Source organism: Perca fluviatilis, chromosome 9, assembly GCF_010015445.1.
Source record: "Perca fluviatilis chromosome 9, GENO_Pfluv_1.0, whole genome shotgun sequence".
NCBI classification, from domain to species: Eukaryota; Metazoa; Chordata; class Actinopteri; order Perciformes; family Percidae; genus Perca; species Perca fluviatilis.
Window position 1 is genome coordinate 38,095,318 of NC_053120.1, and position 13,303 is coordinate 38,108,620.

The window sequence follows — 13,303 nt, forward strand, 5'->3', positions numbered from 1 at the left end:
GAAGTAAAAAGTACAACAATATACGTGCACTTGAAGATATGAATAAGCGCACCTGCATGAAGAGAAAAAACTGCCTTTGCTATCCGGAGTGACTGTATTAACTCCGCTGACAAATCCCAGCGTCCCTGCTTTAGTATTGATTTGCTCATAAACCCGTCAGGTGGAGATGGTGCGCAGCCACAGTAATGGAGAAGCTGAATCATGTAATTCCTGCCAGCGGCTGTATGTTCCGGTGCTAGTGTGTCGGTGCCCTGTGTTCCCACCCTGCGAGTGAGCCCCCCCGCGCCCCATCTGGCACGGCTGGCAGGTTGTAATGCCGTATACAAGTCAGGGGTCAAAAGCATTGACAGTGATGCTGAATCAGAAACACTGATGCTCCTATGTGTCATGTGGCTCATTTATGGATGGAAATGACACTGAAGCATATTGTGAAACCATTTTGATGGTACCTACAATAGAAGAAAAGAATAGAATGCCTTTTATTGTCACTATACACATGTACATTGAGATTAAAAGCAACTCCTTTTCCATTGCCAACATGTACGTAAAATAAATATAACAACATGGATTAAAATAAGTAGTGCAAAAAAAAGGGGGTTAAGGTGCATAGTTCTGAGACACTATATAAATATAAAAAAATATATATGGTTTTATATACAGTGTGAAATGCATTGTGGGTTATTGCACATTATTTGAATATTGCCCGATAGTGGTGATCATATTCAATGAGTAATATATATATATATATATATGTGTGTGTGTATATGTATATGTGTATATGTATATGTATATGTAAAGATATATATGTATATGTCAAGATAGAGTAGCCTGGTGATTGCATTGGGGTGAACTCATTTAGCGATACAGAAGAACATTTTTGTTGTATTACCGTGATGAATCCATACTACTTCCCACTAAATGTCAGTTTTTGCGTCAGTGTTACATGCAGATTGAATCGTTTTGCAGGGAAGTTGTTTGTAACTTATTTAAAATGATCACCGTTAGGACTGGGTACCAAACTTAGTACCGAATATTGAAAAATGCCTTGTCATTCAATACCAAATTTCAGTACCTAAGTAGTAAATCTTATCAGCGTCAGTGAGCCCAATAAGCATGCTACATGCTTGTACCAAGATCTAATAATGATGGTGATTGGCTGTCTACTCCAATGAGTCAAATTACTAAAACTCTACATTACATACAGAGACGGGGCTCACGTGTGTTGCTGTGTTTTGAGAGGCTTGACCACAGTGTGCGCTAGGGCTGGGCGATGTGGAGAAAATCAGATGTCACGATATTTTTGACCAAATACATCAATGTCGATATTACGACGATATTGTAGGGTTGACTATTATTGCTTTTGCCTTAGGTTTTAGATAAGTAATCATTAATAATGCTGATATAATGACTAAGTGGGTAAAGGCAAATAATAGAACAGCTAGAACAGTCTGGTAAGTTCAGAATATTACATCACTTTACTGTAATGCAGCTTTTTAAAATATAGTATAAAATAGCATTTATGCCATATTACGATATCCACAATCTAAGATGATATTTAGTCTCATATTTCGATATCGATATAATATCGATATATTGCCCAGCCCTAGTGTGCGTCACATTGGTGTAAACGAGCAAAAATAAATAAATAAAAAAAAAATACCGTCATGTAATGCTGCGTTCCAGACACAATTTTTAGCCCGTAAGTTACAACTTCAAGTCACGACTCACGACTTGGTAGCGTTCCAGGCAAAGTCACCACAAACCCTTCTAGCTAGCGGCTACCTAATGTTGACGTTAGCTAGCGCTAGCTGATACTAGCGATTTCTAGTCGGCGACATATTTTGGGCTTCATTTAATAAACATAACCTGTAGTAGTACACAATCGTATGTGTATTGTTTTGATTACAATGTGCGGAATTACTTAACGTTGCCTACTTATGTCTATTTATTTCAATTTCTCACCGTTAATCACCGGCATCTGTACAGCATCAACAGGGGGCGCCATTGTTGTTTATGTATGTGTAAGACGTCAAAAACTGTAACTGGGAGTACAACCATCTGGGACGAGTTGACGAGTGGTAAGTTAGGGGTTTGACAGCCGTTCCAGGGCACGTTCACGAGTAGATGGTCGTGAGAACACGAGTTACTGGTTGCCTGGAACGCAGCATAAAATGTTTCGTTTTTTTTGTTGTTAAAATGGATTTTAAAACAACGGTATGGAAAAAAGTATGGTTCAGGAACCGGTATTAAATTCACAGTATCTGTACCAGTATCAGTATAAAAAATATTTAAACGATACCCAGCCCTAATCAGGTAACATACAGACTCAGAGTTGATTGGATTATTTTTTCATCTGGAAATGCCACGACAGGTCTGTTCAAATGACAAGCCTGATGTATCCCTCAGTTATTAGATGAAGACATGAACAAGGCCTGTCCACCCAAAGGTCAGGGTGATTTAATGCACAGTTTGACTTGATCTTAAATGACCATACTGTTGTTTTGGTAAAATGATTTTTGGAGCATTTTTATGAATTTATTAGAGATTTGACTGCAGGAAATGAGGTAATGACACCGGGAACATTGCAGTTAATCCCTAGAACACTGCTGTGTCCCTGATTTACACCATTTACTATGAACTATGTGTACTATGAACTATGTGAATGTCCACTATGTTCCAAAGGTTTTTTTAAATGTGTTTTTGTTATACCTGGAGGGCAATTGTGATAAGATATGAAAATGAACTTGCAGAGACAGCAGATAGATCATCTACAGTCAACATATCCCTTTATATATTTGTCAAACTGATGTTTATTGTTGTATGGTAATGCAGTCTGGACTTTTCAAATCAGCCTGGAGTCACTGCACATGCAACATTAATGTGACTTAAAGAGAAATAAATGCAGACATAATTTCCACTGTGATATATTACCCGTCTAAAGTTTTCTGTCTCTCGTGGGTTGATTTTTTTTACATTGTGCGAAAATGACTGAAACCTGTGTCAATCTGGAATGTAGGACAACACAAACGAACCGGAAAGACTAAAAGATGCTTTAAAAAATACTCAGCAATAATGTTTATCTTTTTTTTATTGAATCCTTTGAAACATGCACTAATGCTGTTTTGGTCCTTAAAAAAAGATTGTGTCCTGTTTGTGTGCATTTCTCTAACATTACATGTGTATGTGTTGTGTTTGTCATCCGCAGAAAGCATCAGGAAGATTATCGATAAATCGTCAATCAAGTTTGTTCACGGGATTAAGCTTGACACCAAAAATGGCAAAACCGAGGACAGAATACTGGTAAGTTGCTGCTTTGAGTCTGCTCTTTTTAACGGGCCTCTGTGTTAGACTAGCACTGGGTTGCTGATGTTGAAGAACTTCTTAATCCTGCAACATAAGCAGCGTGTGTATGCACAGTATCTTAGATGTGAACTCCCACTGCAGTGTTAATGGATCTCTGCCACAGTGTCGACTACCATGACAGCAGCGGTAGAAGCTCTCTGGGATTTAACCGTGAGAGCGAACGTCATTTACCTACTGCATTACAACCCTCTTCTGTGGCTGCTGCTGGTGGCTTGGCAGGATGAATATTGGAGAGACAGTATCTGTGGGAGCGGCTGTGGATTCCTCTGTGGGGGCTGAGCAGCTCGCAGCCTTTGATTCTGGGGCGCTTTCATCAGAAAATATGGGACAGAGATGTGAAATCTCTATTTGAGCGAGTGAAGCTCAGCCAGCTATCTGGATCAAATCTGAGGCAATCAGCTCTTTCATTATGGACCAGAACTTAGACTGGACCCCTGGAAGGAAGCCTGTATTTGCAGAATACAGTGGATTTATGTATGTGCATGAAAGCGCCCACACACAGGTAACATACAGAATATATACAGTCCAGAGCAGCTTTTATTGATCGAGTGAATCAACTAAACCACATGTCTGTATACAGTAAGCAAGATCGTATACAATTCCCAACTGCAGTGAAGTCAGTGTAGTTTTTACTGGGGGTGGACTGATACTGGTTTTTCAGGACCGATACAGATTATTAGTAGTTCAGGAAACCAATAACCGATATTTGGAACCGATATGCATTTACAGTGAAAATGGAAATCTTTAAGTCAAAATTAAGATTTTTGAATGTTACAAATTCCAACACAAAACTTAGTGTAAATGCTTTAAGCAATGGTTTAATAAAACTGAATCTTTCAACATAATACAGAGTTTATATATATATATATATATATATAACAATACTGACACATTAATGCATTCAAAACTGAAATGTTGCGGCTGGTAAAGATGGAGCTCATTTTAATTGATTTTAAGTCATAGATTTAAGTACAACCAATATCATCATAGGCCTACCCCTTCAGGTTCACCCCCCACCCCCCACCCTGAGACTCAGTGGTATGATATTCAGACACTTTGGTATGTCTATCTGCCAGAAACATCTTTCCAATAATCACCTTCCAATCCATCTCTTATTTACAGCTTCTGTTTAAAAGCAGAACTGGAAAAAGTTCTCGCTCCTGCTGGGTGCGAAAAGAATGAAAGAAAAAGAACGTTTGATCAAACGCACTGGGTTAGCTTTTTTTTGGGTTGGGGGGGGGGGGGCGCAGCTTAAACGTGTTAAGGTTTGGAGTCAAAGCTTCTTTAAGGTAGTGATGTTTCACTGCAGGTTACATGCATTTATCTTGAGTTCTTACAGAGGCCTCACCCATAGTGTCAGTAGATTAGAATACACTGTATGTCCTGTAGCAGCCCTGCTGCATAATTATACACCACAATAAGCATGATGTGCGTGTGGTCCGTCTTGGAATACTCTCTCTCTCTCTCTCTCTGTGTGTCTCTCTCTCTCTCTCTCTCTCTCTCTCTCTCTCTCTCTCTGTGTGTCTCTCTCTCTCTCTCTCTCTCTCTCTCTCTGTGTCTCTCTCTCTCTGTCTCTCTCTCTCTTTCTCTCTCTCTCTCTCTCTCTCTGTCTCTCCTGCTACATCAGCATGATTTACACGTACACTCTCTCTTAACTAACCCATAATCCCGACTCATCACCGTAATGTGATACAATCTGGTCTTCTTAATCAACTCACTCAGACACTCTTTGAAGTGAAACACAGATCACTCTCTCTCTCTCTCTCTCTCTCTCTCTCTCTCTCTCTCTCTCTCTCTCTCTCTCTCTCCCATCTCGCATGCACGTTTTGAGTGACTACATTCCCGACAGCTCGCTTGCTGCGTGGGTGTACGAGGCTGTCAGTGTGTGGTTCTGACAGGCCGGTGTCAAGCTCCTCTCTCCGAAAAAAAACCAACAGTGAAGTGGGAGAGCTGTAATTTAATTATCTGTTTTCATTGGGGAGAGGCACATGGGTGGGGGGGGCTTTATCCTGAGGGAGTGTTTTAGCAGGGCCATGGTAGAGAATGGAGTAAATGATCGGAAGCGACGAAGCATAAGAGGAGAAAAGGAGCAGAGGGCAGTAGGGCTGGTGGAGAGCAGCGAAATGCCAAAGAATCACGCTGCTCTTTGTTTGCTTTGATGCAGAGAGACACTGACTAATTTTTTTAGGGTGTGCCTGCTAAAAAAAAAAGAGGAAGAAATTGCTGCTCATGAGCAAGAATCAGGGGCAGAATCAGATTTATCCAACAGCTGCGTGACACAAATGCTTCCATGCCGAGAATAAGTGGGTACAGACACAGAAGTACTGCGTGTGCTCCATCAGACTGAGATCCACAAATAAGCTAAGCAGCTAAGCATAAGTTTGCTTTCAAATTGCCAAAAACGTCAAAACTCCCATCAACTTTGCAAAGCACTAAAAATGATCCCAGCCACTACAGACTGCAGACGGCAAAATAGCAGTAGAGGTAGTGGAGCAAAAATGCTAATTTGGCATCCTGACCCAGCATGACCGGCATTTCTAGTTCTGGAACAGATCCCATGACGGGAAATGCGGGAGAAAAGATAATTTACTGCTAAAAATGGGTGGTTCTTTCCTTTAAATTCTCGTATTAAAGATCTGGGGAGATGCTGAACGACCAGAAATGATTGCCCGTTGAGCCCAAAGTCCCACTGCCTGTCTCAAATTTAATATATGAGCCACTGTCATGTTTGCCTACAGCAGACGTAATGCAATGCTAATGAAATTACATCTCTTATTTGTGAGAGTGTGATTAAAACGTTGCAACATGTCGTCATCTCTCAGCCTGTATGTATATCTATTAATGTTAGACACCGTGTCTGTGACACAGAGAGCTTTTAGCTGGATCAATACATAAATACACAAAGGACTCTTCATTTCCCGCTCGTCATTACCATGGAAACTCCTGGGACTATTTTCTCCCCACAGGGAGTGTGACTGTGTGCAGTGAACCTTTCCGCAACCTTGATTCAATTTGCTTTATCTCCCCGCCTCTTTTTTTGTTTTTAGGTCCTTGCAACATGGCGTCTCTATTTCCTGCCGCCAAAGATTCCCGCTAAGGTACCTGTTACCGCTCTCTGTCTCCAGTTAATGCACAGTAGGAAGCTTTTTTTCTTTTTTCACAATGCCAGCTGAAATCTTGACTTTGTCGACCGTTTCTGTAACAACAGGTAGAAACCACGTTCAACTTCTTGGAGATTCGAGCTTTGAATTCCCACCCTGAGCACCAGGTGAGTTTAAAGTCCCAGTGTGTAACGTGTTTAGTAAAATCTGTGTTCCCCGTTCACAAACTTGTCCTTTTTCATGAATATTTCCCACCACCATCAATTCCAAGTATTCCTATTGGCTTGAAATTTTACATTTGCATTCGCATGACGTGGGGTAGACGCTCCATACTCATGCGCCATCTTGAAATACATTAGCTGGTAAGGGACATACAGGACATACTGCTCCGCCTTTCACGTTTTTGCTGTCACATGATAAACTTACAGCTGCTGCTAACGCTGCTAATGGGTATCGTAGCGCCCCGGCAAGTTTGAAGAAGGAAACACGGAGGACCACACATATTCAAAATCCAAATTTCAGGAACAGCAGTATTCTTCTTCGCCCAGAAAAAAGATAAAGAATATTGAAAAGAGCAGGAGACCAGTGTCATCATCAAAAAAGAGTGAACATTGGAGCTGCCTTCCAAAGATGGAAAGATCTGATGAAGGAAAAGGGGATCCAAAGAGACGCCGAGCGGCTACTGTAGCTGTAATACGTACTTTGAACTAGAGCGTAGATCGGGCCCAAAAAATCAAGCCTGACCCTACCCGAGCCCGTGCACGTTGTGTCCGAGCCCGGCCCGACACATTAACTTTTTTAATACGTGGGTCGTTACAACTGACGTTCTCAACTACAATTGAGAACGTCTTTGAACTACAGAAATCTGTTTAGAAAATATAGAAAATACCGGTAATGCAACAAGGACGAAGCATGTAAACTGCGCTGTTTGTTTATTCATGGAATGGATGGCAAATGGATCCGAATGAAGAAACATACAAACCTGGAACCATATAGGAGACTTTCTTGTCTCGATCACCTAATTAATACTGTCCTTCGCCACGGTCTGCGTGCCGACACACTGGCCGACAACAGTGCTGCAGAGGGGGGGGGAGACACGATGTAGCACAGGTTACCTCACACTCAAGTCAGTGCAGGACATAGGCTACACCCAGAACTACGGGAGAAGCTGGAGAGGCATAGCTTTCTCCCCACCCAATTAGGCCAATAAAGTAATGGTTAAAAAAAAAAACACAAATGCTTGATCAACCCGTGGCTCGGGTCGGGGCGGGGCGGTTCCGGTCCGGTTCGGGCTCGGGCAGAGAATCTAAACTCTACTTTGAACTGCGCGAGAGAGTTGATTGCGATATATGATCTCAACGCTAGATGGGAGAAATTCCCACACAAACTCTGTCTGCACTCAGCTCCACTGTTACAGCTAATTGTTTGTCTGTACTGTTGTATGATGCAGTGATTACATCACCCTGGCCTTCAAGGAATGACAAAAAGCATTTCAAACATTTATCGAAGCAGCTAACAGTGACAGCCACTGCTCTCTTATTTACTTGTTCTCTTCTGTTGACGGTGATGGCGACAAGATAAACTGCTTAGGGACCGTATGAAAATGATTAAGGTGGTAGGGGAGGTCAGAAAAGAGGGACTTTGTATTGTTGTATTTTTTTAATAATTTATTTATAGGATAGTCTGTTTGTTTGTTTTGGAAGAGCATAGGATAGTCTTTTAATTCTTACTCTTCCTGAAAACAATGTTATATTTCAGCCTTTGCTTGCGGGATTAATTATAGAAAAAAAAGACCAGTAGTAGTCAGAAATGATGGCTTTAGTGTGCGCCACAGGTCATAAAGGTGCGCCTTTTATTTTGTTTATTATCGTTTATTATCTCTTTATTGTAAAATAGAGAGATGCTGGAATAATCATAATTTTAGGGTAACTATACTTTTAATTCTGATTTTTAATGTGTGCATTAGTGGCTATTGTGAAAATTAGTATTCCATTCACATACATAGGTTTAAGTTGTATTACATTGTCTTAACTCTTTTTACTCTTGTACTCTATGGTGAAACAAACTCAATACTATATTTTGAAGGGGAGTTTTGTAAAAAAAAAAAAAGATTAAGTCAAGGGGTGGTTCCAAATCAAAAAAGTTGTAATTGCTTTTTCATGAAGTGAAAAATAACATTCAACCCCCCTCTCCACCGTAGTAATTTCCATTTCCTGTGCAGGTTATTATCGACACTGACAAGTCCAGCTACTCCCTGAGGTTTGAGTCACGCGAAAACCTCAATCATGTGGTGAGCCATATTAATTTGGCTCTGTCTCGAATATTCAACAACTCCATTTTTGCGTAAGTGTCTCTCTCTCTCACAAGAAAGAACATCGGAATAAATCGCATACTGTATCTGTGCAGTGGATGATAAACAGAAAGTTTAAAGTTTTTACAATTATCTAAAGATCAATTATTCCCACATCTTTGTTTCTTTTATCTTTGCAGCCCTTCCATCTGTCACTCAGACAGTGACCTTTCTGAGGGGAGCAGGAAGTATTCACCCAGCTCAGAGACGTCAGTGGAAACCCAGAGGGCTTGTGGTAAAAGAGACATTATTATCAAAGACACACACACACATACACACACACAGATAGAGGCACATGCACACCACTTGGCAGCCTCGAGACGAGAGGATGTTGGCTCACACACTTCACAATGCTCTCCCAGATGTTCTTTTAAAAGTGCACGTAAATAAAAGATTGATAATTTGGACAAATGTTTCTGTGTGCATTTTGCTCCCCTTTCTCTCCTGTTCTCTCTGAAGGAAGCAGCTGTTCACATCATCTCAGATTCATTTTTCTCTCTCTCTCTCTTTTTCCTCCCGCCTGCCTCTCTCAGGAGGCTTCTCGGAGACATACGCCGCTCTGTGCGACTATAATGGCATCAGCTGCAAGGAGGAAGTGCAGTGGGTAAGAGCTGTGGGACTGTGCCTGTGTCGCTGTGAGTGCTTTTGAGTGTTACGTGCAGCACTGTGCTCAAAATGCGCGGGAGGTGGGGGCGTCATATACTGTACTGCAGCAAACACGCTCATGGGTAATGTTGCTCCTAGGATGTGGACACCATCTATCACTCCCAGGACAGCCGAGAGTTTAACCTGCTGGACTTCAGCCACCTGGAGAGCAGGTGAGGGACGAGGAGTGCTCAAAACACTGTTTCCTCCAAAATATGGTCCCTCATATAAGATAAGAAAAACCTTTATTGTCATTGCACAGAGACCCATACAATGAAATTGTGAGTGCCACAACGGAAGGTGCATCTTTGTTTAATATATATATAAAACAAAGATAGACAATAAATAGCTAAAAACAAGAATCATTTAAGACATGACACCTAATATAAAAAGACATCATTTACCTCACTTCTATCTTTTCCAGGGATTTGGCGGTGATTGTGGCATCGATGGCATACAACACCTGGTTCACTAAACTGTACTGCAAAGACCTGCGGATAGTAAGTATGAACGTAGCTGGGTTTCCGCTGTGGTATTAAAAGAGCCTTTAAGCAGAACAACAGGTTTAGTTGAAATGTTTCCCTTTTTTTTTCCTTCAGGGGTCAGAGGTCACCGAGCAGGTCCTGCACACTGTCAGCAAATCCTCCAGCCTGGAGGAGATCACGCTGGAGAATGCTGGGTTAAAATCGTGAGTTTGGATAGCCTCCAGCACCTCTCTTTTACTTTTCATCCCTTCAATCTAAAAATAAACTCCCACGCGTCGCCTGTGAAAGCAGCTGTATGATGTCCTCTGAAAAATCTCACATTGGGGCTTGAGACTTTGAAGGACATTTACCAGTCAGGAGGGTCTGATGTCACACCTAACCCATACCTGCCAACACTCCAGTTTTTCCCGGGTTTCTCCCGTTTTTTAGCCCGATTTGTTATTTCTCCTGGGTATCTCCCGTAATTTGCATGGCCCAAACTCCTTTATAAATAATCAAACCAATATGTTTGTCTAATGTTGATCAGTTGCCAGATCTTGTATGAAATGCATCCTATTCAAACAATCCACACACCATATACAATTTTCAACCCGTTTTTCACCTCAACCTGGCAACCTAGAACCCAGTTGTGCAGTTGCGGAAAGTTCAGACCCGAAAGCGAGCCGATAAAAATGGCAGGTGAAGGCGGTGTTCCCGCAAAGAAATTGAAATATAGCTGTAAATTTCAGCAGTGTTGGGGGCAACAATTTGCATGCATCTTACCCTAGTCATATCGACAACCCTCACGCTTTTTGTAAGGTGTGTCGCATTGATTTTAATGTAGCGCACGGCGGGAAAAATGACATTACCCAGCACATTAAAACACAGTGGGTCTTATAGTACACTTAACAGTACCGTTAACTTTTTTTAAATCTATCCCTTGTGAGTCTTAATGAAAGTGCAATGCTTAATGGCTTCAGTGCCCCTTTAAATGCTTGTGTGTGTATTTACAACATCTGTTGTCTGTACTTAACTATGGACCCTCTTTACAGAGACTTTCCACAGAAGATGTCGGCTGCTCTTTCAGAGAACCCTGCTTCTGTCATCCACTCGCTCAACTTGGCCCACAACTCACTGGACAACCAAGGTACAAAGAAACATCCACCTTCTCTTTGGTTGTCTTATTACGTAAACTATATTCATTTGTTTTAAATCCACTTCTGTGATCTAAATAGTCTCTTTCTGTAACTTAACTTTTCATACCTCTTGTGGTGAACACTGCAGGTGTGTCCAACCTAATTCAGCAGGTGTGTCGCCTCAGCAAGGGACTTCGTCTCCTCAACCTCTCCAAGACCTCGCTCACCTCCAAAGGTTTGGGCCCTTCCCTCTTTATTTCCTGCCTTGCTGTCCCTATCCATGGTTCGGTAATGTCGAGAAAATGTGGCCACAATTCAACAACGAACTCACAACGATCAGGTGGAATTGGGTTAGACTAGGTCCTCAACAGTTAAAGGCAGCATTGGTCACTCTTTCCAATAAACACTTTTTTATATATATCGTTTGAAATGGTCTTTACACTCCGACAGCAATAAATAACTTATGGGCTCTGAAAAAGGAGCGAAACCGATCTGTCATCTGTAGCTGCTGTCATCCTGTAAAAACGCCCACCAGTCACAGCCTCGCAGTCCGCTTGGAAAGAACCAATGAAATGCCTCCTTGCCCTGCTGCGCGTACTCTACCCCTCCCGTCTACGGGCCTAAGCTCAATGTGCGTTGTCGCCGCCGGAGTTAGGAGGAGGAGAAAACTCAGCAAAAGCTGCCACCGCCGCGGTTGCTTGCGCCCTGCTGAAAAGGCAGAGAAAAGAGAGACTGAAGCTGGAAAAGCGGCAGCTATAAAAAGTCTGCAAATACAGAGAGGACAAACTAGAGTAAACATTGACATAGCTTTTCAGCGATGACGCACGTCTGTTAGTGGGTCGGAAGGGGGAGGGGTTAGACGGGGCTCTGAGGCCCGAGCTCAGGTGAGATGATGATTTAGGGAGAGTAAAGCCTCCGAAGCCCCAGATGTTAGTTTCTCCCTCCTGAAGAGCTTTGTTTCATGTTGTGCCCCTTGCTACAGCTCCATATTGACTTTGTGCTGTCCTGCAGGCAGCATGCCTCCTGCTACTGTCTCATCTTACCGTGTACCCAGTGGAGAATTTAAATATTACATGGAAGCAGGCAGATACGATGCACTGCTTCCCATTACATCCACTGATACCTGCTGCTGCAGATGTGTATGAATAATGCAAGGACACAAAATGTTTGGAGAGTGTTCTCTGTCTTTTAATATTGTACAACTTTCCCCTCTCTCCACTTTCTGTCTCTCTCTTTTTTCCTTTTATCCATCTCTCTCTCTCTCTCTCTCTCTCTCTCTCTCTCTCTCTCTCTCTCTCTCTCTCTCAGGAGTGGTGTCTCTCTCTCAGGCTCTGTGCTCCAGCGATGAGTACTCCAACTCTCTCCTGCACCTGGACCTGAGCAAGAACCCCGGGGTCCTCTCAGGGGAGGATGCCTCGGTCAGAAAGCACAACCCATCTGGAAACAAAAACACACACACTCACACACACACACTGCTCCATTTATACGCCACTTTTCCAGCTTAATATCTCCCTCTTTCTATTTCCAGAATTTGTATCTCTTCTTGTCTCAGCCCAACTGCCTGGTCCATTTGGATCTGTCGGGCACAGACTGCTCTGTGGACTCAGTGAGTATTTAATGTCTGGAGACAAATGTTTACGTGCAACGTTGAAAAGGAATGCATTTCTCTCTCTCTCTGCACAATGCTCAGCCCAGATTAACTGTTTCCACCCTGTGTCTCATGCAGCTATTTGGGGCTCTTCTGAGGGGGTGTTGCGCTGATCTTTCCTTTCTGAATCTTTCCAAAAATTCTCTCTCGCACAGGTTAGTCATATCTTTAAGATCCCCTAAACCATAAAGGCGGCTGCAAATATAAATCTGTGATTAAATCATCCATATTTCACCTTAAAAAGCCTAATCTCTCCTCTCTTGTCATCCGTTCTCCCACGTTCTTTCTTTTTTTTTTGTCATTATCTTCATCTCTTGCTTAATGTGAAATGAGTTTGGTGTGAACCACTGGCCCATTGTGCTTCCTCTCTGTGGGTGTGTCTACCGCCGTTTAAAACCAGACCTCCCGGCGCAGTCTGCGTAGATAAGACTCATGAATATTTAAGCAGAAGCTATCTCTCAGTTGACCCCACTCGCTCCCCTCCTCTTACAACAAAGCAATATTCACTCTGTTTCTCATTGTGTCAGTACTCTGCGCTCATTACTGCACTCATATTTGCCCAGCATGTCAACAGTGTGACTTCATCTCTTCTGTGT

The 13,303-nt window shown here is 42.3% G+C and overlaps 1 protein-coding gene across 3 annotated transcripts in view; it reads left to right on the forward strand.

The window, feature by feature from the left end:
* The window catches only part of LOC120565755 (capping protein, Arp2/3 and myosin-I linker protein 3-like), a 43,155-nt gene that overhangs the window by 2,292 nt on the left and 27,560 nt on the right, over window positions 1-13,303 (forward strand). For all 3 annotated transcript variants that reach the window (XM_039811760.1, XM_039811762.1, XM_039811761.1), the window contains exons 2-15: window positions 3,206-3,300; window positions 6,411-6,461; window positions 6,572-6,631; window positions 8,686-8,807; window positions 8,955-9,049; window positions 9,348-9,418; window positions 9,559-9,632; window positions 9,884-9,959; window positions 10,059-10,147; window positions 10,976-11,070; window positions 11,208-11,294; window positions 12,368-12,477; window positions 12,588-12,665; window positions 12,786-12,862. In XM_039811760.1, the coding sequence (XP_039667694.1) occupies window positions 3,206-3,300; window positions 6,411-6,461; window positions 6,572-6,631; window positions 8,686-8,807; window positions 8,955-9,049; window positions 9,348-9,418; window positions 9,559-9,632; window positions 9,884-9,959; window positions 10,059-10,147; window positions 10,976-11,070; window positions 11,208-11,294; window positions 12,368-12,477; window positions 12,588-12,665; window positions 12,786-12,862 (1,180 nt within the window). The remainder of the gene's footprint in view (window positions 1-3,205; window positions 3,301-6,410; window positions 6,462-6,571; window positions 6,632-8,685; window positions 8,808-8,954; window positions 9,050-9,347; window positions 9,419-9,558; window positions 9,633-9,883; window positions 9,960-10,058; window positions 10,148-10,975; window positions 11,071-11,207; window positions 11,295-12,367; window positions 12,478-12,587; window positions 12,666-12,785; window positions 12,863-13,303) is intronic.